Source organism: Ceratotherium simum, chromosome X (genome assembly GCF_057802395.1).
Source record: "Ceratotherium simum simum isolate JZ-2026a chromosome X, ASM5780239v1, whole genome shotgun sequence".
NCBI lineage: Eukaryota > Metazoa > Chordata > Mammalia > Perissodactyla > Rhinocerotidae > Ceratotherium > Ceratotherium simum.
In genome coordinates, this window is record NC_141940.1 from 117,478,176 (window position 1) to 117,501,890 (window position 23,715).

General features: G+C 40.3%; 1 protein-coding gene across 3 annotated transcripts in view; it reads left to right on the forward strand.

The window, feature by feature from the left end:
* Positions 1–7,824: 7,824 nt before the first annotated feature.
* Positions 7,825–23,715, forward strand: part of ASB9 (ankyrin repeat and SOCS box containing 9) — a 39,561-nt gene continuing 23,670 nt past the window's right edge. For all 3 annotated transcript variants that reach the window (XM_004435139.3, XM_087427270.1, XM_087427271.1), the window contains exons 1-2: positions 7,825–8,159; positions 16,037–16,116. In XM_004435139.3, the coding sequence (XP_004435196.1) occupies positions 8,066–8,159; positions 16,037–16,116 (174 nt within the window). In that variant the 5' untranslated portion in view covers positions 7,825–8,065. The remainder of the gene's footprint in view (positions 8,160–16,036; positions 16,117–23,715) is intronic.

Here is a 23,715-nt window from a genome sequence, read left to right on the forward strand (position 1 = left end):
TTTGAAGTTTCATGATCTTCAATTATTTAAGGGTCAACATTCTGAATATCGTGCAGACACATGTAAATCTGGGTGAATAAGATTATGAGGAATGTAAGTATTCCAAGATGTGTTCCTGTTTTAGTTCCTCTCTCCTTCCCCCTTCCTTTCTTTCCTTCCATGAATAAATCTCTGCTATAATTTTGATTTTCTTGCCTTTTTTATATATTAAAAAAGCTAAATACTTTCAAAACATCACAGTTAATTGAGACTTCAAGTTACCGAGGTCCTGGTTGATAAGAGAGATGTTGGAAGAGATTAGCTCACCCAGAGGTTGGGGTGGATTGCTTATCACTCCTGACATTAAATGCTGTTCTTTGAAGTAAACAGTTCCAGGATTGAGCAACACTGGGTGCTCCCAACTACCTGAACCCACTGGCCCTGTTTGATGCATGTTGCAACCCAAGCATCCATCAGCTTATTTTCTGTCAAGAGCCTCAGGGTTTTTAAAATAATTACATGTCGATGTCTGTCACCAAGATGGGCTCAGCGCTAGGTCAATATTATTTCTGTGAGCAGGGGCCCAAAATCAGCACAAAGGTATGCTGGAAAAACAGCCTTCTCCTCCTCCTTTATTCTCTTCTCCTCCCCCTCCTTTTTCTTCTTCCCACCCTCCTCCCCTTCTGCTACCCCTCCTCCTTGCCCTTCCTCTCCTCCTCCTCCTTCCTTTTGTGAATTTAGAACGTGGAAATTGAATAGACTTTTAATTATTATAAGTACTACTGTCATGGTTCAGTGACTATGGTAATATTAACTTCTAAAAAGAAAATTTTCTCTCAGATGATCCTAAGATTCGTTCCAAACATATATTTTTTTCCAGTTTTTCTAGATCTTTGATTCTCAACTGGGGACAAGTTTGCCCTACCACCACTTGGGGATATTTGGCAAAGTCTAGAGACATTTTTGGTTGCAACAACTGGGGGAGGGATACTACTGACATCTAGTGGACGGAGGTCAGATATGCAGCTAATCATCATACAAAGCACAGGGCAGCTCCCCACAGCAAAGAATTATCAGGTCCAAAATGTCAATAGTGCTGAGGTTGAGAAACACTGCTCTAAATCTGTGCTGTTCAATACAGAAGCCACTAGCCACGTTTGGCTATTGGGCAGTTGAAATGTGGCTAGGCTGAATTGAGATGTGCTGTAAGTATAAAATACATACCACATTTTGAAGATTCAGTACAAAAAAAAAGAATGTGGGGGCCAGCCCGGTGGTGTAGTGATTAAGTTCGAGCACTCCCCTTTGGTGGCCCAGGGTTCACAGGTTCGGATCCCAGGGGTGGACCTACGCACCACTCATCAAGCCATGCTGTGGCAGTGTCCCACATATAAAATAGAGGAAGATGGGCACAGATATTAGCTCAGGGCCAATCTTCCTCACCAAAAAGAATGTGAAATATTTTATTAATAATTTCGATGTTGATTACACATCAAAATGATAATATTTTGAATATATTAGGTTAAATAAAATACATTATTAAAATTAATTCCACTTTTTTAAAACTTTTTTAATGTGACTGCAATATAATTTTAAATTACACATGTGGCTAGCATTATATTTCTGTTAGTACTGTTCTAGATCTTTTCCTGATTTTCACAACTTTGGAATATCAAATAAGTTAATCTTAAATAGTTAAATATTTTGGGGAAAAAGATTAAATTCTTATTTTATATCATATTCCAAAAACAAATCTTGTTTTTTTGAAAATTTTAAGTGATGCTAAAAAACACAAGAATAAAATGTTCATGAATGTACATGAAAGGGAAGGTCTTTTCTAAGCATAATATCAAAGGCAGAAACTTTAAAGGAAAATACTGGTAAATTAAAATACATATCATAGAACATTCAGGAATTGGAGGCTTTCTATCTTCAAAGTGTTCTCCTGAGTGCATTTTTTGGTCAACCTGAGTCTTGCTGAATGTCTGAGCTCTGTTAAGCCCCAGGATGTCCTAGGATATTCAATATGTCTGTGGCCCCAAGGAACTTGAGAATCCTGCTGTTCCATCCATTTTCTGAAACTACAGACCGTGGATTTCACGAATCATTTGTATGGACCTCCCAACTCTGGTAGGTGTGTGCGTGTGTGTAGGGGGGCACTCTAATCCATAATTGAGTCCCAAGAGACCACTCACCAGAACCGATCTTCTGGTTCCAGAAGGATGTGGATGCAGAACAGGTCCAGATCCCTGCATCTAGAGGTTATTGTGATGTTTTACGACTTCTGAATGTAGAGATTGGATACAAGATAGTCTTTAAATTCACTTTGAGCCCTACATTCCATCAAGCTAGAATTAGACCATCAGACGAATCATCTGGTTTATATGAGATTATATTGCTTGCTTTTGGGGGTTCTTAACACTAACAATTTCATTTTTCACAGGATGTGGGATATTTTATTCCCCAAATGGTGTAACTTTTTACAATTTCAATCATATCTGAAGTTCTCTAGGACAACTTCTCAATTAATTCATCCAACACATTTTTACTCAGCATCTATTAAGTGCCACACACTGTTCGTCGCTGAGAAAAAGATGAACGAGGTCCTTGCCCTTGATAAGCTTATGTGTTAGTGGAGGCAATGGGGAATAAGCAACACATATATATATATCATCATGTCAGGAAGTGATAAGAAAAATAAAGCAGATTAGGGTAAAGAGTGATGATGAGAGCTGCTGTTTTAGATAAGGTGATTAGGCAAAGTTCTTGGCAAGGTGACTGAATTTTAAAAGACCTATTCATGTGTGTATCTAATATTTACTAATTTTTACTGTTAAGGTTTTAGTGACTTTTTTCAGTGTGTTTTCAGTACATCATTTTTTTTGTTTCTTTGCCTGATTTAATGTAGCGATCCTATTATAAAAGTATTTTTGATTCCTGTTTTTCCCACAAACCATATTGTCATGATTGTCTGTTTCAAACCCTTTGAAACTATCCTTTTAAATGGTTGTATCGTATTCCTTAGCTATTTCCATATTGTTGGATACTTAGATTATTTCCAATTTCTTGCTATTATAAATAACACTAGTGTGAACTTCATTTTTTTATACATTTTTTAAATGTTTGAAGTATTTTTAGAAGACTTTCAGGAGAGATATTTACTGATTAAGAAAACTATTTAAAATAATAGTTAAAAAATTTAAAATACATATACAATGAATCATTTTAAGGGAAAATCTTTTCATAACCAAACGAATACCCAATATTACCTATCCATATACCATCTGTCACTATAGACATCCAATCTATCTATATATCATGTGTCCGTCTGTCTATCACCTATTTACTGATCGTTTATCTGACTGTATCCACCATCTGCCTTGACCCACTATTAAAAAAAAAAGCTTGTCTGTGTCACTTGAAGATTTAAGCCTCAACTCTTTCAAAATCCCTTAAATTATTTAGAAAGTTGGGTATGTCATTCAACATCTCTAAGTTTTTTGTTCATATTTTATTATGGAACTGTTTCTCCCAAAGTAATTCTCCTTCCTGATATGTCTAATATTTCCATGTCAAACAAACCTGAGGTTTACGGATGATTCTTTTTTCAGTAACAATGCTCATTGCTGAAAAGATTTCATTCGCTTAACACAAAGAGAACAGCTGACGCTTCAGAGACATTGCCTGCAGCTGTCAGGGTGAGGGATGAAGCATTGAATAACCACAGTTTGTCAGGGGAGGGTGCTTTCTGCACTGGAGGACCTCACATTTTCTCCCATCGCAAATCATCACCAGGGGCTGCTCCTGCACGGACATTTGCATATGGAATATATCATCTCCTTCCTTTAGCAGAGTCTGTACTAGGACGAATACCTGGGTCACACTCAGAATAGCAGCTTCCTATTTTAACGAGTTTAACCCATAAAACATGTATACCAGGTTTTTATTTTCATTTATTACTTTTTCTTCCTTCACCATTGTTACATCTTGAAAATTTTTCCCACTTACAGAAAAATTGCAAGAATAATACAATGAATATTTGCATGTCCATTACCTCAATTCATCAACTGTTAGCATTTTGCCACATTTGCTTATGTATGCTATGTATGCCACATTTGCTATGTGTGTGTGTATGCATGTGTACACAGGCCTATATAATATATATGTATATATGTAAGCCCATGTATAATTAATGCATATATATATAACATATATATACATATATATAATATATATATACATATATATAATAAATATATAAATATTTTTAAAAATGAGCCATTTGTGGTAAACTGTGGACATCATGATTCTTTACCAGGGCTAGGATAGGATGAGGTAAGTGAGGCAAAAAATTTAAGGGAGCACAGAAAAACTCAGTCATCAAGATACACATTTTAGTGCAATATTTAAAAAATTCAATGTTAAGGGAAAAAGCCCACGATGACTAAAATCTCAAAAATTTTAATAAAGACAGGCTGTTGTTTGTTTTATGACCCTGCATAATTGTGCAATGAGAACAGTGTTTCCAATCAGCCTGCGGTTCTGGGACACGTGGCTGTTGGGTTTATGAGGAATGACAATGGCTTGTAAATGTATTGGACAACGTGAGCTTGATATATAGTCATGTGTTCTGACTGTTGAGGTTGCATTAACTTTTTCTATTTGGTGCAAAATGTTTACATAGAGACCCGCGTTGCTCCCTTCTCGTCATGCTCCCATATGGCTCTGCACTAAGCACTTCAGCGTGCATCTTCTATGAACACAGAGATTCTTCTTCCTACCGTGGTGCAGGATCACATGCAGGAAGTTTGACACTGATGCACTATGATTATCCAATGTAAGTCCATATTTAAGTTTCCACGATTGTGGCATTGATGTCTTTTATGTCTTGTCTCCCCACCTCCCAATCAGAATCCAATCAAGGATCAAGCATCGTATTTAGTTATCAAGTCTCTGTATTCTCCTTTAATCTAGAAAGCCTCCCCACCACTTTTGTCTTTCATACCATTGGCATTTTTGAAGAGTCCAGCCCCATTGTTATGTAGACTATCTCTCAATTTTGATTTGCCTGATTGTTTCTTCAAGAATACTGCATTATGCCGGATTTTTAAAAATACATCCTTGTTTGAATCTTATTGTACTGCTAGATGGAGTAGGAATGAATGACTTCTTTCTAAAGTAGCAACATCAGATACCTCAGCATGCAGTGCCACTTATGCAAGAACAACTGAAACAGATAGGATTTTTGCAGAAAAAGTAGATCGTTCCAGATTATCAGAGGAGATGTGTACCTTTTAGGTTTTAAAGGTTTTGTGCTAGAAAAATTGCAGGCTGGAATGACAAGAGGTTTCAGCTCCTGAGCCAACTTTGACTGATCGGAGGTGACTTTCAAGGCTCCCCAAGGCCTTGGAAGGAAAGAGTCTCATAATTCATGCGTGATGTCAGCCAGGGACATCTAGGTGAGGGGTGGGGCAGAGGCACTGGCTACTGTTAAGACTGCACTTGATAAGGGATGATTGTAGCCTTACTGCTACTGCAGGCCATAATTCTTTTTTCTTACCTAACCTGGGCCAAGTTTCCTGAACGTGCAGACACACACAGGACTGACTAGAAATTGGTAAGATTGTTCTTCTCCTGTGGCTCGTTGTAAGCCAACCTATTTCTGTATAATCACATCTCATACACATGTAATTCAACTTTAATCTCATATAGATCCTTAAAAACACATGAACTCCTCTTGTAATGGTTTTCTAATTCCTGACTAGAACTGTTGTTTAAATAGTCCAAAAATACCAGTTCCCATGCTCCTATTCACAAGTGTTAATCAACATTATAAATATAATGAGAAGATTAAAAACTGACTAAGTCCCTCCCAGGTTCTAAGGCAACAACCTGGAAATTGTCTTTATTGTCATTTTGGACAATAAACTTAAATTTGAGTATGGAAAAACTTTATCTTCTTGGAATTTAATTAAAAGTGAATAAAGAAACTGTACTATGAAGATTTTACTCAGAAAGAATGGCGATGGTGTCCAGCTGCCCCAGTGTGCCCCTCTGTTGAACTGCTTGTCATCCAGTCTAGGTTGAGAGTAAATTTCTCCCTCTCTGCCAAATATAAGTTTTATTGTTCTTCAAACCTGTCCTGGAGCAGTGGACAATGTATATGTTTACGGCCATCTCAGTTAAGTCTGCAAATAAAGCTGGAGGGCAATTTGGCAGTGTTTATCTCAATTTTAAGTGAACAGCCTCTTTTCAAATTGAAATTTGTATTGAGATAATTGTAGATTCACATGCAGTTGGAAGAAATAATACAGGGAGATCTCCTATAGCTTTGCTCAGTTTCGCCCAATGATGACTTTTTGCAAAATTGTAGTACAATATCACAACCAGGAAATCATCATTGATACAACCCACTGATCTCATTCAGAATTCTCCAGTTTGACTTGTACTGACTTCTGCGTGTCCTTAGTTCTACAGAAATTATCCCATGTGTATGAGCACACGTTTGACCCAGGATTTCCACTCTTAGGGATCTCTCCTCCAGAAATATTTGCATATGTGCACAAAGCCATATGTACAAAAATACGGACTGCAGTATTTTTGTAGTAATAAAAGAAATGGTAACATTCTGCCTCCATCATTAGGGTGAATAATGAAATCCTTTTGCAGAAAGGATTGGCACACTAGATAATGCTACGCAGTAGTAGTGAATAAAGAAAGGGGCATAGCTATAGATGCTGAAATGGAAAGATCACCAAAACAAAATAAGTGTAAAAAGCATAGAATGATATGGTAATATAATTACAATTATGTGCAAAATGTAAAGGAATAAATGTGTATACATATGCATGCACAGCAATGCATTTTAAAATATGAAGGACACTCCTCAAACTTACCCATGGCTACCATGTGTTTCAACTGAGGATCCATAACTGCAACAATGAGGCTACATCTCTGGCATTAAAAAAAATCTATAATCATTTCACAGCCAGACTATGCTTAAGACTAACTCAGAGCCTCCCCAAATGGGGAAGAAAAATCCCCTTCCACCCGGAAGAGAGGAGCAGCGGGGTCTGGGGTGGCCATCAGCCTGAACCAGCACCCAGGGGTGTGGGGAAACCAGGTTTATCTGAAAAGACACATGGACAAAACCCCAATTTTGTAAAGGCAAAACAGGCGAAACCGTCACAAAGTACAACTTTTTATAATTAACAATTAAAAGAAAGACAGCAGGTCTCTTGCACGCCCCCATGCCACCCAGCAATCCATTTTTCCAATAGCACCCATTAATTATTTAGAAGTTAAAATACAATGTGTAGAAGAGGGGTGAAGTAGGACACTTAATGAAATCCTTGCAGTTGGAAGAAAATAAAAGTTGTTTCCAAACGTGCATTTTTGTAACATATAGACACATTTTCCCATAAGAAACTCACAGAAAAATTGAAACCACATGTGCAGATGGCCAGGGCGTGCTGTGCATGTTGCTGTGCAAGCAATTCAGCAGGGCTTCTGCAAAACCAGCTTTCTCAGCTCTTGGGTTCTGGGGCTTGTCTCAACAACAAGAAGCCCCCAAATAACAAACAGATCCCAGCAGGGTGAACAACATTGCAGCAGGCGAGCTGTTTCCTTCACTCCCACCCTGTTCCCTTCGCTCTCCAAAAGTTACAAACTGTGAGTTTCCTTCCTGATAAACCTCAAGGCTTCCGCACTGATTGGTCTCAGTTTTGGAAAGGACGTGACATCAGCAACTGTGCAGTCTTGGGGCTGGGGGGCTGTTGTGGGCTTTGGCCAGCCTCCAGTCAGCTAGGTGGAGCATGCTTGTGTGTGTGTGTGTGTGTGTGTGTGTGTGTGTGTCCGTCCGTGTCTGTCCGTGTGTGCGCTTGTCTGTCTGACCACAGGTAGTACTCAGATTACCCTGCCTGTTCTGTTCTCTGCTGCAGACGGCTGTTCTCTACTGTCTGACCAGGACAGTGCAGCTCAGCCAGCCACAGCCCTGGAATTTCCCAGGAGCAGGGGGAGCATGGAATTTGGACTTTTCTGAGCAACTGAAGTGGAGCGTGGAGCTCACTCGACCCAGGAGAGCACCATGGACGGCAAACCACAGGGCAGGAACGGCAGCAAGCCCCTGAGGCCAGGAGACCCTCCTGACACCAGGCTCCTTTCAAACCCGCTGATGGGGGGTGAGTCGAGGGGCTATGGCATCAGAGTGCTGGGGAGGTTGGTTAACGTGCTTAGGAGAGATGAGAGAAGAGGGCTGGGTGATTTCAGTGGCTCCATCTGAGGTGTGTCCATGGGGCAGTTTCTGGACAGATATCCACGGCCTACTGGTATATATCCTTTAGAAGGTTGTTCAAAAATGTGTACACCTCTATCTGCAGAGTCCTATAGACCATACAAAGTCAATTATCACTGTTTATTCTCCTGCAAAAACTTCAGCTCCAAAGAATTATTCTGTGTGGGTCAAATGTATCACTTAAGTTACATTGAGGGTTTAAAGGTTACTTATAAATAGGAACGTTTTTACTGCTAAAACATTTATCAAAAGCTCTTAGGTGTTTGGCATTTAAGTGGGGCTGGGTTTATAAATGATGTTCAAACATTGAGCACTGATTGATTCAGTTTAAGTTTAAGGAACCTTTTTTTTTTTTTTTTTTAACTTTGGAGAAGTGTCTTACCGGTATGATTCTCACCTGTCAGGTGGTATCTTTGCTAATGTATAGAGTCTCATGCCTCTGGGAAACTGTCATTTTCTGTGAACATTCAACAGGTGCCTGCTGACTGGAAGGATTCTGAAAAATGGGTGTAGGCATTATAGGAGAGATTATTATATTCAGCACCCTGGTAGGTTGCCCATAACACTTGTCGATCATAGGGACAATAAGCAGGGACCCTGCAGTCAGATAGGACTTATTACTTTCCTACTGTACAGGTGCTGAAAGGGGAAAAAACCAGAAGAAATAAAATACAAAATGCCTTCCCTCTGACTAATTGAGCAGACACGACTGCCCATTCATCCGTTTCTCCGATTTTGCTCATAAAATGAGCAGAGCACTCAACAGTGAGTAGGATTTGGACCCACAAAGGCAGAACTGGATTGATCAGATCTATTGAGCACAAACTTGGAGCAGTAAAAAGCCGAGTGGCACCAAAAATCACTTTTAAAAATTAATTTGATAAATACATTTTTAAAACAGAAAACCAATCAATATGGGAAAGAATCAGTAGTTTGGTTGACTTCCTCATGATTACTTTACGGCTAAGTATTATGTTTATTTTTATTTCCACGTGAGAAAATGGTGCCAGCCACTTTTCACTGTTTAAAGTTTCTAAAGGTCCTAATTCAGCCCTGGTTGGGGCGGGGTGGGTGGAGGGGACGGGCAGGCATATATATACTCAAAGATATGGCGCTTAGAAAGTGAACACACTGTCACAACTAGAATGCGGAGTGTCTTAGGAAGTCTAGTGAGAACAAGTTTGGAGAGATGGAACCTGATAATGAAGCTTCAAAAGCTAGGTGGGGTTTAGCCTTCATGAGGCAAGGAATTGGGAGCCATTGATGGTTCTGGAGTAGAGACCTGGCAATAATGAAGACTGTAAGTAAATTAATCTGGTAGCACAGTAAGGATGGATTGTGGTGGGATCATGGGAAATTCTTGCACTAATCCATTGATTCTCAAACTTGCATATGCATTAGCATCACCTGGAGGGTTTGGTAAAATACAGGTGGCTGGGCCCCACCCCCGGTGCTTGTGATGCTGTAGTAGGTTGGAGTGAGGCCTGGGAATCTGAACTTATAAGAAGCTCCCAGGCGATGCTGATGGTGCTGGTTGGGGACCACACTTTGAGAACCACTGCACTAATCCAAGCGTGAAGCTCACATTTGGATTGAACTTGGAAATGACAGAGAAAGGGAAAATAGGAGTGATAATTTCAAAGGAAAGAGAATCAGGCTACGTTGCCTGATAAAATATTGGGGCTAGCAGAGAGAAGGCAGCCAAAATTGTAAAGTTTTTGAGCCTAAATTAATGTCAGACAAGAGGGCTAGAAAAGAGAGAAGTTGGGAAGAGGAGCTGGCTTGGGAGCAGAATGGGGAAGGGAGGATAAGGACTTCTATTTTGAACATAAAAGTGCCACTGCTAAATGCACAGCATGAGGATGTGGGACCGAGGCTGGGGAATGAATACAGGTCAGGAATCAGAGACCTTAGAATGTTCTGCAGAGGAGCTGTGCTGAAATCCCCAGAGAGGAGAAATTGTCTGATGGCTGAGAGCTAAGAGCCAAGGATGGAGCCCTGGGCCAGGCCTGCAGTTGAGGAGATAGGACCAGTGAGTTGGACAGAGAAGCAGGAAGAGACTTGAATGCTGTAATTCCACAGGGACTAAGGGAAGAGAAGTTTTCAAAGAACTGGAAGTTGCAAGGGTAGATGCCAGGACACCTCTGCTCTCCTACCTCCTTCTCCACTCCTGACTGGCAAACTCCTACTCACATTCAGCACTCAGCTGAGCCACTGCTCCCACAAAGCCCTCCCAGACTTTCTCCCTCTCCCTACCCAAGTGGAGTCTTTCTCTCCCTACTTTGCATCAGGCCTGCTTCTTGGGCAGAACCTCGATTATAGCTGGATTGCATTTGTTTATGCTTTTGAAGTCTTGACCTTGGTGAAGTGTGGAATGTGAAACACTCGGAATGCTGTTTCCAAATGGCCATGTCAAGAAACTCAGCTCAGGTGAAGCGTATCCCCTGGCACAGGGCCAGGTCAGAGGGAAAATAGGGCCCGGGTGTGGTTCCTCTTGGGGAACTTTGCTGCTCCCACCTCCACTTGCAGGATTTTCTCTGCCTCCTTCTCTGGAGGAAAGGAGGAAAGGATATGAAGATGGCAGCCAGTTCTTTATAGAGATTTGTTTAATGCTTGACTCCTCTGCCCCAGGAGCAGGAAAAGAATGTCTTTTTTTTTTCCTGAAAATACTTTATGTGTTGAATTGTTTCCCCCCAAAAGATATGTTGAAGCCCTAACCCCCAATACCTCAGAATGTAACCTTAATTTGGAACTAGGATCGTTGCAGATGTAATTAGTTAAGATGAGATCATACTGAAGTAGGGTGGGCCCTAATCCAATGGCTGGTGTCCTTATAAGAAGAGGAGAGGAGATAGACTGGGAGAATGCCGTGTGATGACGAGGCAGAGATTGGACTGATGTGTCTAACAAGCCAAGAAACAGCAAAGATGGATGGCCACCACCAGAAGCTAGAAGAGGCAAGGAAGGATTCTTCCTTAGAGCCTTTGGAGAGAGCATGGCCCCAACAGCTTCATTTCAGACTTCTGGCCTTCAGAACTATGAGACAATGAGTTTTTGTTGTTTTAAGCCACCCAGTTTGTGTACTTTGTTATGGCGGCCCTAGGAAACTAATTCAAATCTACTTATAGAAACTTTGGAAAATACATTGAAGGATAAACTAAACCACCTATAATCCTGCTGAGCAGGTAACCACTGTTCCCATTTTTAGTGTCTATCCTTCAGGTTTTTGCCTGCAGATTCACACCTGTAGAGAGATTTCCTTCCTCACAAAATTAAGCCCACCCTGTAGAGAATATTTGCATTTAAACAGAAGACGGGCAAGAACAGGTGTGGAAAGGAAATAATTTCATTCTCTTATGGTGGGTTTTTAGATATTGGGGCGCTTTGGCAGGGGTGAGTTTTCTGGGGGAAACCTGTCTGATCAGATGGAATGGGTGATGGTGTGAGGTCCCTATGGAGAAGGCAGCCCGAGACAGAGAGAAACAGAGACAGAGAGAGACAGAGACAGAGACAGAGAGAAACATAGAAAGAAGAGGCTGGGTGATGGAACTAGAGAAAAAATTGCAGTGGACAGTACCGACTTGCCCAAGAGTTGCCTCAGTGGGCTTTCTATTTCCCTGTTTCTGACTGTGAGCCTCTGTTTCTCTTCCTCCTTTTTTTTTGTTTGTCCTGGAATCCAACCAAGGCCCACTATAATTGTAAACACAGCACCCAGATCCTCTCCGGTGTTGGTACACACCACTGAACCTACCCTATCATTTCCTAAAGACTGAAGGCAAATGCTCCTGCCTTCTCAGAACAACCCAGCCTCTCTTTTTCCCCCTTTTCTGACCTTGCAAAATGTTTTCCAGGGTGGATAGATCTGTGCTACTGCTCAGCATTCACTGGGGGCTCTCAGAGCTTCGCTAATAGCTCTTTTCAGAACGTACCAATTAGTGCATTTAAAATTTCTTCTGAAATAATGGAAATTTTAAAAATCATTCCAGAAATTGCGTTAAAAATGAAATGGCAGCCTTCCTAATGTGCTGCAGGGTTTCATGGAGACTCACTTTAAAAGAAAGGTAAGTTTAATGGCACTAATTGGAGAATTTGTGGAGTAGTCTCATTAGGAGAGCTCCCTGCCCCATTTTAACCATGAGCTACACTACTGGATCTGTGGCATCGCCAGTGACTCCATTTGACATCTATTTTTTTGGTAGCGAAACCAATAGACCCTGGCTGAACGAATGTTGGGGAAGAATCCTTAATATATACCAAGGGCTCGGGTGATATGTTGTATACAGATAATGGTCCTTGAGTATCAAAGACTTTGGTGGGGTCAGTGGAAAAGGGGATTGTGACCTTGAGTCTCCCCTTCATCCAGTCTCCTACTGTGAGCATTTCCATGTTCTGGCAGGAATAGTTCCCTTTTCCTGCTTATTCTGCTCTCTCCAGTTGTCAGCAGGAAGGCAGGCAAAGCTGCTTCTGGGTTTAATTGCACATGTGTTGAGCCTGTAGCTTATTGCCTGCTTGGGGTGTGGGCTCTGGAAAACCCTGGAGAAACGTCTCCCTGATCCTCCCAGGCGAGATCACTCGAGGTGCACATCTCAGCTATCTCTTCAACGTTTTCAAGAGTTAAAGAGTATCTGTGGACTAATCCGTTTTGCAAATTATGGTGTTTGCTAAACTGTATATGTATGTGTATATATATGTGTGTGTATATATATGTATATATGTATATACATATCTCCACGCTCTCAGTGCTAGAAAAATGTGAACCTATCTGTTGTCACAATTTTAAGTTTTTACATAATCACTCAATTGTTCAGAGACCCGCTGAGGCTAAAGTCCTTGTATAAATTTGAGATGAATTTTGGCTTTACAAGGACCCAAGTTTTTCTTCTGGGCAGGAGTATAGGCACACTATGCCAAACCATAGTCTGAAATGACTTTAAATTAGAAAGGGATGTCTTACACACTGCTGATGGGAATATAAAGTGGTACAGCTGCTTTGGAAAATAGTCTGGCAGTTCCACCAAAGGCTAACCATTGGGTTACCACATCATATAGCAGTTCCACTCCTAGGTGTATACCCAAGAGAATTGATAACATACATCCACTCAAAAATTTGTACATGAATGTTCATAGCAGCATTATTAATAATAACCAAGAAGTGGTAACAACACAACTGTCCATCAACCGATGAATGAATAAATAAAATGTAGTCTATCTATACAATGGATATTTGGCTACAAAAAGGGATGAAATACTGATACATACTATAATGTGGATGAACCTTGAAACCTGATGCTCAGTGAAAGAAGCCAGTCACAAAGGACCACATATTGTATGATTCCATTTATAGGAAATGTGCAGAGTAGGCAAATCCATAGAGACAGAAAGTAGATCAATGGTTGCCAGGGGCTGGGGGAAGTGGAAATGGGGAGTGACTGCTAATGGGCGAGGGGTTTCTTTTTGGGATGATGAAAATGTTCTAAAATTGATTGTGGTGATGGTTGCACAACTCTGTGAACGTACTGAAAACCATTGAATTGTACACTTTAAATGGGTGAATTGTATAGTATGTGAATTATAATTCAATAAAGCTGTTAAAAGACACATATATAGATAGAGATTGTCAGCCCCCATCACCTGTGTACCAGGACAACACCCTGTGCTTCTCGAAGACACAGGCTGTCTCTGCTCTGTAAATACATTCTAAAGCAGGGGTACCAAACCTCAGGTAGCCTTTTATTTCCTCTTTGAGAAGTACGTAATTCTATATTTATCCTAAGTAGAAGGAGTAATGGCTCCATGATGAATGACTATAAAGCGCATTTTTGTCTATACTTGAGAATATAATTGCATCGTTTTTATGAAATCTGAACAGAGTTACAATTTAGAGCCCAAATTACCTGCCTGGACTGTTTAGGCTGTCAACTCGGATTATCTGAAGTAGCTTTAAGAAAGGTTGAGGAGTGTGGCAGCTATATTTCTTAGCAGCTGAGCACTTGGAAGGAAAAATGGATTAATCATCACACACATGGTGATCCATTAGGGTACATTTGCAAATCTATTTAAAACTGATTTTTAAAACTCTTCTCAATTTTTGGCTCTTTCTTCTCGCTCAAGATTTTGTGTGGATGGTATCTTGCATTAGCACCAACGGGGTAGATTAGTTGTCCTTTTAATTCTCATTTGGAGAGAAATCTTTCCATATCTGCAGTCTGGATTGTAGGCTCCAAGCCCTAGAAGCAGCAATATTTTTCCTGAGAGAATTAGGAACCTCAGTTCCCTGAGGTTGTCCTGCTGTGAGGACACTAGTTTTCTACTGAGCCGAAGGTTTTGGAAGTAGGAAAACCATTTCACTTAAGGTGTCTCAAGCACCTTAGTGACCCCAGAAGGAAAGCATTGGATGGGCACTGTGTAGGCAGGCTCATTCGACTTCCTTTTACCTATTAAATGCTTCATGAATCCACCGGGAAGGATGGTGATTTGCTCACTGGGACAGATTTTCTAGGGCATTGACAGCTCCAGGTAGCAGGCAGACCTCTGCCAATGCGTGTTAAATACACAGTGTTCTAGCCTCCTCCTTTAAGGCCTTGCAGTTTGCAGGGCGTTACTAACTAGCCTGGTTCTCCAGGTCTTCTCAGCTTTTAAGAGATACCAGTCCCTTTACAAGGCATGACTGGTATCAGACCATTCTGCCTTGTTTGTGTGTGGCGTGTTTACTCAGGCAGGCACAGGTGGAGCTGAAGCAAGCTCAGAGGAGCCTCCTCACGCTCTGACTTCCTGCCTTTGCTTGTTCTAGAAATCAGACGCAGCTTGAGATGAGAAAAATTCAGGTCTACACCTCATTCAGGTTACATCCACACTCAATTAGAAAGAGAGAGGAAAGCATTTAATGTGTTGGGATAGGGTTTACAGGCTTCCTTCCTGAGAATGTGTATTCTTTCCACATGGTTGTAGAACAAATTTGCTATTTTACATAGCAGTAATCATGGGGTGTAATCAAGACTCTCTGTTTAGTGTCAGGACAGGATAATAATAGTAGCTAATAGTATTGAGCCATGGGGAAGTATATTGCTGTCCTCACTTTAAAGAGAAGGAAACTGAAGCTCAGAGCTTGTCCAGGGACCCACAGCTTAGGAGAAGCCAAGCGGGTCTGAATTCAGAGTTTTCTCTTAACCACACTGGCATGCTGCCTTTGGGGGTAAATAATGTCCCTGTTGCAAGGTCAGACTGAATTCTGACTTGTGCTTGATATTGGGACAAGAGGTAATCCATAAATGGATATAGTTCTGTTTTGATTTGATTCCAAACCTAATGGTGTATGTAATTACATGATTACTACCATTAGTATATGGCACTGTTGGCTGAGATGCCAAAGTTTGTATTTCACGCAGGCAACTAGACTGGCAACCACAGTTTAACACACTAATGCTGGTGATTAGTGAAGCTCTCACTTAACTAAACGGACCATTTGCCTTTGAAACCAGCGTGTAAATGGAAGTACAGTAATCTGTCATTCCAATCCACCTCTTTTGTCCTCATTTGGACACTGGCTGTAGTTCTTTCTTTAGCTACCTAGACGTTTCAAATAATCTGTGTACAAGAAACGTCAATAGCGGGGAGAAATGCTGAAGTCCTGTTGGGAGTTTTGGTTGATTGACTCCAATGTCTCCATCCAATAAGACCCGTTAAGCTCTTATTGATGGGCAAGGATGAGCCTCTGGGCCTAAAGTGCATTAGCAGGCTGTAACCCGTTTCTCCCTTTCCATACAGATTTTGTGTCTGATTGGTCTCCTGTGCATGAAGCTGCCATCCACGGACGTCTGCTCTCTCTGAGGAACCTCATCAGCCAGGTAGGGAGCTTTTTTTGGGGGGGAAAGATAAATATTAAGCAACATCCAATTGCTCACTACACTGAGAAAAAAATCATAGTCTGATATTAAGATATAAATTTCCTCTTCAGCAAAATGAGGTGAATCTTATCCTATCTAACCATTCCTTTATTTGGAGGCTGGCATAACACTAGAGTTTAGTATAATTCTATGCACGTAGTAGGTACTATGATAAATATCTGTGGAGTGAATAAGGAGCAAATTAGTACATTCAAGTTGCCTTCACTTTATTCAATAGACTGTGTTCTTGAAAATTATCACGAAAACAATGGTTCTCAATTGGGGCAGTTTTGCCCCTTAGGGGACATTTGACAATGTCTGGGGACATTTTTGGTTGTCACAACTGGGAGCAGGAGCGGGGATGGGTGGGTGGTGGTGATACTGGCATCTAGTAAATAGAGAGCAAGGATGTTAACTAAACATCCTACATTGCACAGGACAGCTCTCCACATTAAAAAATTATCCATCCCAAAATGTCAGTGGTGCTGAGGTTGAAAACCCCTGATGTAAAATAAATGCTTGAAAATGTCTTCTTTAACATGTAATCTTATAATTTCAAAGACATTTTCAGTTCTCTTGAATCTCCAGTTGATAGTGGCTCTGCCCAGTTTGATATTAGTTTCTCTGCTCCTCAGGTGTAATTTCAAGTATGCATTAATTTGAGTTTTGCTGGTTTGAAATTAGTGGGAACTTAAGCAAAGGCACTTTTAAGAAAGCAGTTTAAATCACCATTCAAAATTCTAATAAAGTTTTTGTCCAGAGTATTCTGTTCTCTGAAAAGACTATAGATCTTTTAAGTTAGGAACTCTTGGCCCTTTCTGTACCGTGGAGCCCTTTGGCAGTCCGGCCAAGTCTGTGGACCCCTTCTCAGACTAATGTTTTAAATGCACAAAACACAATATAGAGGAAACCTATCAAAATATTAAAAAACGAATGTGTGACATAGTAATATATGGACTTCTTTATTCATGCATTAAATAAGAAGATTTAGTGATGATTCTAATGACTACCATAATTCTAAGTAGGATGAACATATATTTTGAGATATTTTAGATATCTGCTACAATTTTAATGCAATAAAAAATTTCCATACTTCCTCTCCATGATAGTCCTGTATACTGCTGTTACTACTGTGGTTTGGTGTCTACATTCATGATCGAAGGACATGACAAATTTCAGTTAGTAGCTAGTGAAAATAAATGTGCTTTTTAAAAAAATGCCAATTTCATGGAACTATCTAGACTAAGAAATCCTCCTATAAGAAAATAATTTCTAAAGAAAAATTTCAGACTACCCTAAGCCACTGTCTTAAGCTGTTTTTGGTAGCAGCAGCCTATTATAAATAGAAACATAGTAACACATAACTCTAGCTACAAGAAATTAAGCTGCTTCTCAGATAAAATGAAACATTTACCTTATTTTGATAGGATAAAAAATGATCATTGAAGTTTTTATATATCACAGATTAAATTGGACTGATATTCATTTATGTTCAGTGTTTATATGTTTACTGAATATCAGCCAGAACAATGTCTTTATCTAAGCTCTATCACATTATTTGAGCACATCATTTTTTTGGAAGCTCAATGTCTGCCTTCATAAAATGAGCATTCCAATACCCACTTGTATTAGTCAGATCTTGCTGTGTAAGAATCCACCCAAACTCTGTGGCATAAAACAATAAACATTTATTTCTTGCTAATGAGTCTTTGGGTCAACTGATCTAGGCTGGGCTTGTCTCCAAGCTGTGGGTTGGGTGCAGCTCTGCTGCACATGTCTCCCATTCTTATTTGACTGTGGCTACCTGAGGAATTTTCTTCTCATGGCAAAAGGTGGAGCAGAGTAGGGCAAGCCCAACCATGCAAGAGTATTTCCAATCTGCTTATAGTGCCTATGCTAACACCCCATTGGTCAAAGCAAGTCAGATGACCAAGTCCAAAGTCAAGGATCAAAGAAGTAGATTTTGTCAACTATGAGGTCATGGCAAGGGTATGAATGTATTACACCGCTATAGGAGAGTAAAGAATTGAGACCAAAAATTCAATCTATTATGTTACCTTATATGGATTTGAGAGAATTAACTGAGGTGACATTATGTAAATTACTTATCTTAGTTGCTGTCCTCACAAATGGTATCTGTTTTTTTATTACAATCTACATAGCACTTCAGATAATCGAATAATACTGAAAAACTGTTGCTAAACTAAACAAACTCATATTTTAGTAAGGGGAATAACACCAAACCTTCAAGAGAAAAAAATTATAAAAAATAATTCTCATTTGGTCTAAGAAGGGAGAAACCGAATCCATAACTAGTTATTCTTTACTACGGCTTCACATTAAAATAATCCAGGATATTTTTTAAAAACAACAATGCATGGGCCTAACTCCAGATATTCTGATTTAGCCAAGCCTTCCTCATTGGAATATTTTTAAAGTTCCTATAGAACCACTATGTTCAGGGATTTTAAATAGGCCATTTTGACAGTGCAGAAGAGAGAGGGAAGGGCATTTGACATGAAAGAAATGGTATGGGGAAAGGAACAAAGAGACTGATAAATTGGATTTCAATAAAATTAAGAACATGTTCATCAAAAGGCAATATTTTAAAGGCAAGGAGGTAAGCCACGGATGAGAAAATATTTGCAATATATGTATCTGACAAAGAACTTGTATTGCTACCCAAAAATCAATGCAAAAAGCACAGGCAACCCAACAGAAAAATGAGCAAGAGGCTTGGACTGGAACTTCATAAAAGATGATCTCCAAATGTTCAACAAATGTTTCATACTGTGTTTATTAGTAACTGGGGTAATTCAAATTGCAAATAAGAGATTATGTCACCAGCTTCTCCCATGAGAAGGGTTAAATTTGAAAAGACAGATAATATCAAGTGTTGGCAAAAATGCAGAGTAACTGAGACTCTCATACATTGCTGGTGGGAGTATAAATTTGTACAAACCACTTTGGGAAATTGTTAAGGAATATCTACTAAAGCTAAAACCCTTCAACCCAGCAATTCCATTTCTAGGTTTATATGCAACAGATACGTATACATGTGTTCATCAAAAGACACATACAGGTATATTCATGGAAACCTTATTCATAAAATAAAAAAAAAAAAACCTTGAAAACAATGTAAATGTCCATCAAAAGTAAGATGGATAGGGCCAGTCCTGGTGGCCTAGTGGTTAAGTTTGGTGTGCTTCACTTTGGTGGCCAGGGTTCGGTTCCCGGGCACAGACCCACACCACTTGTCTGTCAGTGGCCGTGCTGTAGCAGCAGCTCACATTAAAAAAAAAGAAAAAATAGAGAAAGGTTGGCAACAGATGTTAGCTCAGTGCAAATCTTCCTCAGCAAAAAAAAAAGATGGATAAATATATTTTGGTATATTACTCAATGGAACTCTACACAGCAATGAAAATGGATGAATGAATAAGTCTGAAAAACATAATGTTGAATGAAAGTAGCCAAGCACACACACACACATACATACTTTGTAGTTCAATTAATATAATGTTCAAAAGCAGGGAAAACTAATCTATGGTGTTAGAAGTCAGTATCCTAGATGCCTTTGTGGATGAGGGGTGGGTAGTAATTTGGGTAGGATATATGTGGGCTTCTGGTAATGTTTTTTTTCTTGACCTGTATAGTGGTAACACAGACATATTTTCTTTGTGATAATTCACTGAGGTTTACACTTAGGATTTATGGACTTTTCCTTATATATGTTGCACTTCGATAATAATTTATTTTAAAAAAACAATAGCAGTTTGTTAGGTTAGCAGAAAGCAGTTAAGGTACCACTTGACCATAGTGTGACCTTAATTTGGTGGCTCTCAATCTAGACTGTACATTAGCATCCCCTTCGGCTGGGGTCAGGTGGCAGTTCTTAAAAATACTGATGCCTGAATTCAACCTCCTTTGATTATGTTGCAATCGCTCTGGGATGCAGCCTGAGTATCAGGACTTTTTTAAAGCTCCCCAGGTGATTCCAATGACAGCCAAGCCTGAGAACCTTCCCAATATGGTCTCATTGCGTGCAAGTGGTGAAGACTGACTTGTCAGTTCCTTGAATGAAACTCCTTATGCTGCCCCCCCCCCCCCCCCGCAATCCTTAAAGGGCCAAGTCACTATCAGGGTTGAAACTAGGAAAGATCCTGGCATTCTGAAACGTCAGATCTTTAGGATGTGGCAGCTAATTGAAGGCTAAGTGATAAAGAATAAGAAGAAATCTCAGATAATAACTACCTATAAGTTACTGAGTGCGAAGCATTTTGCATACATCATTTTTCAGTCCTCATAACAACCTTGTAGGGTAGGTACAATTGTCCCCATTTTACAGATGAGGAAACTGAGGCTTAGGGAGATAAGTAACTGGCCCAAGGTCACATTACTTGTTAGGTGGTGGTGCCAGCATTTGAACTCAAGAATCACTCTGCTATCTTCTCTCTGAGGTCTCAACCCTAGGTATGAAACAAGATAGTGGTGCCATTCAGAGAATTAGGGCTGGCAAGACAAGGAGCTCTTTTCAGAGAGAGTTTGGTTGGCAAAGGCTGAATTTATGTTGTTAGCCGGGTCTCTAGGTTGTTCTGTCTTAGCAGGGAATTAGAAACATGTACCATGGGTGGAGCTTTAGATCTGAAAGTAATTTCAAATACACACACACACAGACACACACACACACACAGACATATATGTATATACAGTATGTAGAGAGGATTGAGAGAAAAGAAAAGGATTTGAGGGCAAATCCTTGAGGAAATGCCTGCATTAGGAGATGTAAGGAGGAAAAGGACAGAGTCTGTGAAAGAGACAAAAAACGGCAATCGGAGGTCAGAGATAATTCTGGGTGGAGCTCTGTTTTAGAAGCCAGAGGAGAGGTTTCACGAGGTCAGGATGAATATGTAACAAATTCAGAGGTGGAAGGAGGTGGAGGACAGAGCAATGTCTATTAGATTCAATATGGAGGAAGTCCCTGGTGATCTTTAAAGATTTTATTTATTTATTTTTCCCCCAAAGCCCCAGTAGATAGTTGTGTGTCATAGCTGCACATCCTTCTAGTTGCTGTATGTGGGACGCGGCCTCAGCATGGCCGGAGAAGCAGCGCGTCGGTGCGAGCCCGGGATCCGAACCCGGGTCGCCAGCAGCGGAGCGCGCTCACTTAACCACCAAGCCACGGGGCCGGCCCCTGGTGATCTTTAAAAGCAGTTTCAGCAGGGTTGTGTTGGTAGAAGATGAAAGAAGGGGTAAAAGTAGAGACAATGGGGATAGACTATTTTTGAAAAAAGAAGGGGGGACAGTAAAGGGAGGAAGGGCATTGGATGGTAGCTTGGCAGAGGGTCAGGATTGAGGGGTGGAAAGACTTTGAATGCAAAAGGAAAGTGTTCTGAAGAGGAGACGGCTGGGGGTCGCATGTGAGAATGTGGATGAAGGAAAGTCATCGGGGTGGCAGAGGGACCTGGTGAGGTCATGGGCTATTGGAGTGAGCTCATATATTTCTTCCGCAAAGAAAGGAGCAGAGGAAGAAAAGAAGACTGGAGAAATGCAGAGAGATTTTAGGAGTGGGGAGAAGGAGTGAAGCTCACATCAAGTGGCTTTGATCTCCTTAGTAAACTAAGAAGGGAATCATGTGATGAGTGTGAGATGGGCAGTCATGGTCTTCCTTTCTGCTGAGTGTAGAGAAGGAAGTGTAACTGTGGATAGGACAAAGGAACTAACCTTGTAGTCAGTTGGTTCAGCCTGGGTGGGCGTATGATTTGGGCTGGGACAGAAAGTTGTCGTGTATTGAGCACTCTGTCATTCATGAGTGTTCTGATATAGCACAGCCCCAAGGACCCACCAAAAAGAGCTTCTGACTATATCCTGAGATTATGGGACAATGGATAATAGAAAAATTAAAGATAAGCCATTCAGTCCATTTTTTTTTAACTTAGAACCCACTGTGGACTGGATCCTGTGTGAAGTAATGGGTTAAAAATTACCTTACAATAGTATATAATTTAGACAAATAATTCCGACAAATCATCACAGTTCATTTAAAGTAGAACTGTAGCTCAATGATGAACTGAAAATACAGTCCTAAATTTGCAAAATGAATCTGAGTTTAAGGGAGTTTCTTTGTAATGTGAATATGTAATGTGTGGTGAAAACTTTTTGTATTGTGAATAATTTCTTTTCTCATTTTCATTTACCTGGATTTATGAACAAACACCTAAATCATGGTTTAGAAATGGCAGTCGTAACTAGAGGAGTACATTTATAATAACAGAATACCTGATAAATAATTCCTTTAAAGGACAATCTTCTTTCAGCTCATGATCTTTTGCACAGAGAAAAATGCAGTTAACATTTTGCTGTGAATTTCTTCTGTACTCTAGCAGTGTGAGTGGGAAAGATTGGATAAATATAGAATGTTGAGAGGGAAAAGAAGGATTTGAGAACAAATATTTGAGGGGATGCCTCCAATAAAATAATAATGACAATAGTAAAATAAATAGCAGATGCCACACTGTAAAGTTCATGGGCAGTACTTGTGAATGGATAAATGCAATAACCCAAATTCTTCTTAAGTCAGGGGGTCAGTAAGCATTTATTGAGTATTCATTGGGTACAGATGGGATTTGAGGTTATGAAGGAAGGGAAGATGTAGTCAGTCCCTTCCCTCCTTGCAAACAGCAGAGCTTGGATGACAAAATACTGTAAATGACATTGGAATTTTAAATTTACAATCGGGTTATTTCGAGTCTCCCAGAACCCCTTCCCAGGCCCACCCCCAAAAAAGGCTCTGGGTTTGAGATCCTATAGACTCAGGTGCCTGCTCAGAATGACTGGATATCTCAAAATATGTGAGCTTGCCTATCAGAGAGTAAAAGCCAAAAGGACAGGATGATTAGGGGCTGACTTGTGAATGCCCACAAAAGAAGAAGAATGTGTGTTAGGAATGATGGTGAGTAAGCCAATTTATTAGAATGATTTTAGGCAAATTTTACCTATTCTGGGAAGAAAAGGTACAATATATTACTGAGTCATTAATTAAACTAACCATGCTCTTAATTGACATGCCCCAAGAAGAACTTTTATTGTACCCAGTTTCTCCTGTTAGGGATAACGTGGATCAGGGGGTCAGGGTCTGTGGAGCCTCTTCTGGAGTCCTTTTGATGTTCTGCTTGACTTGGGCTCATGATCCATCTCTCAGAGAGCACATTTTCCCAGAAGTCTATAAACCCCAGGGCCTTGCAGATACTTTCTTGCCTCTTTAGACCTAGAATACCTAGAATGAGAATGTATTGCCCCTCTGCCTTGGGACTTTCTGCTTCTCTGTCTGTGGAGGATCGCCTAATGCTTTGGCCCCATATTAGTCACCTCTTGCTGTATAACAAATTATCCCAAAATGTAAAAAACATGTATTAGCTCACAGTGTCTGTGGGTCAGGAATTTAGACACAGTTTAACTGGGTCAGAGACTCTTATGAATCTGTAATCAAGGTGTGAGCTGGAGCTGCAGGCATCTTGAGGCTTGATTAAGGGTTGACTTGAGTCCAGACTCACATGGCTGTTG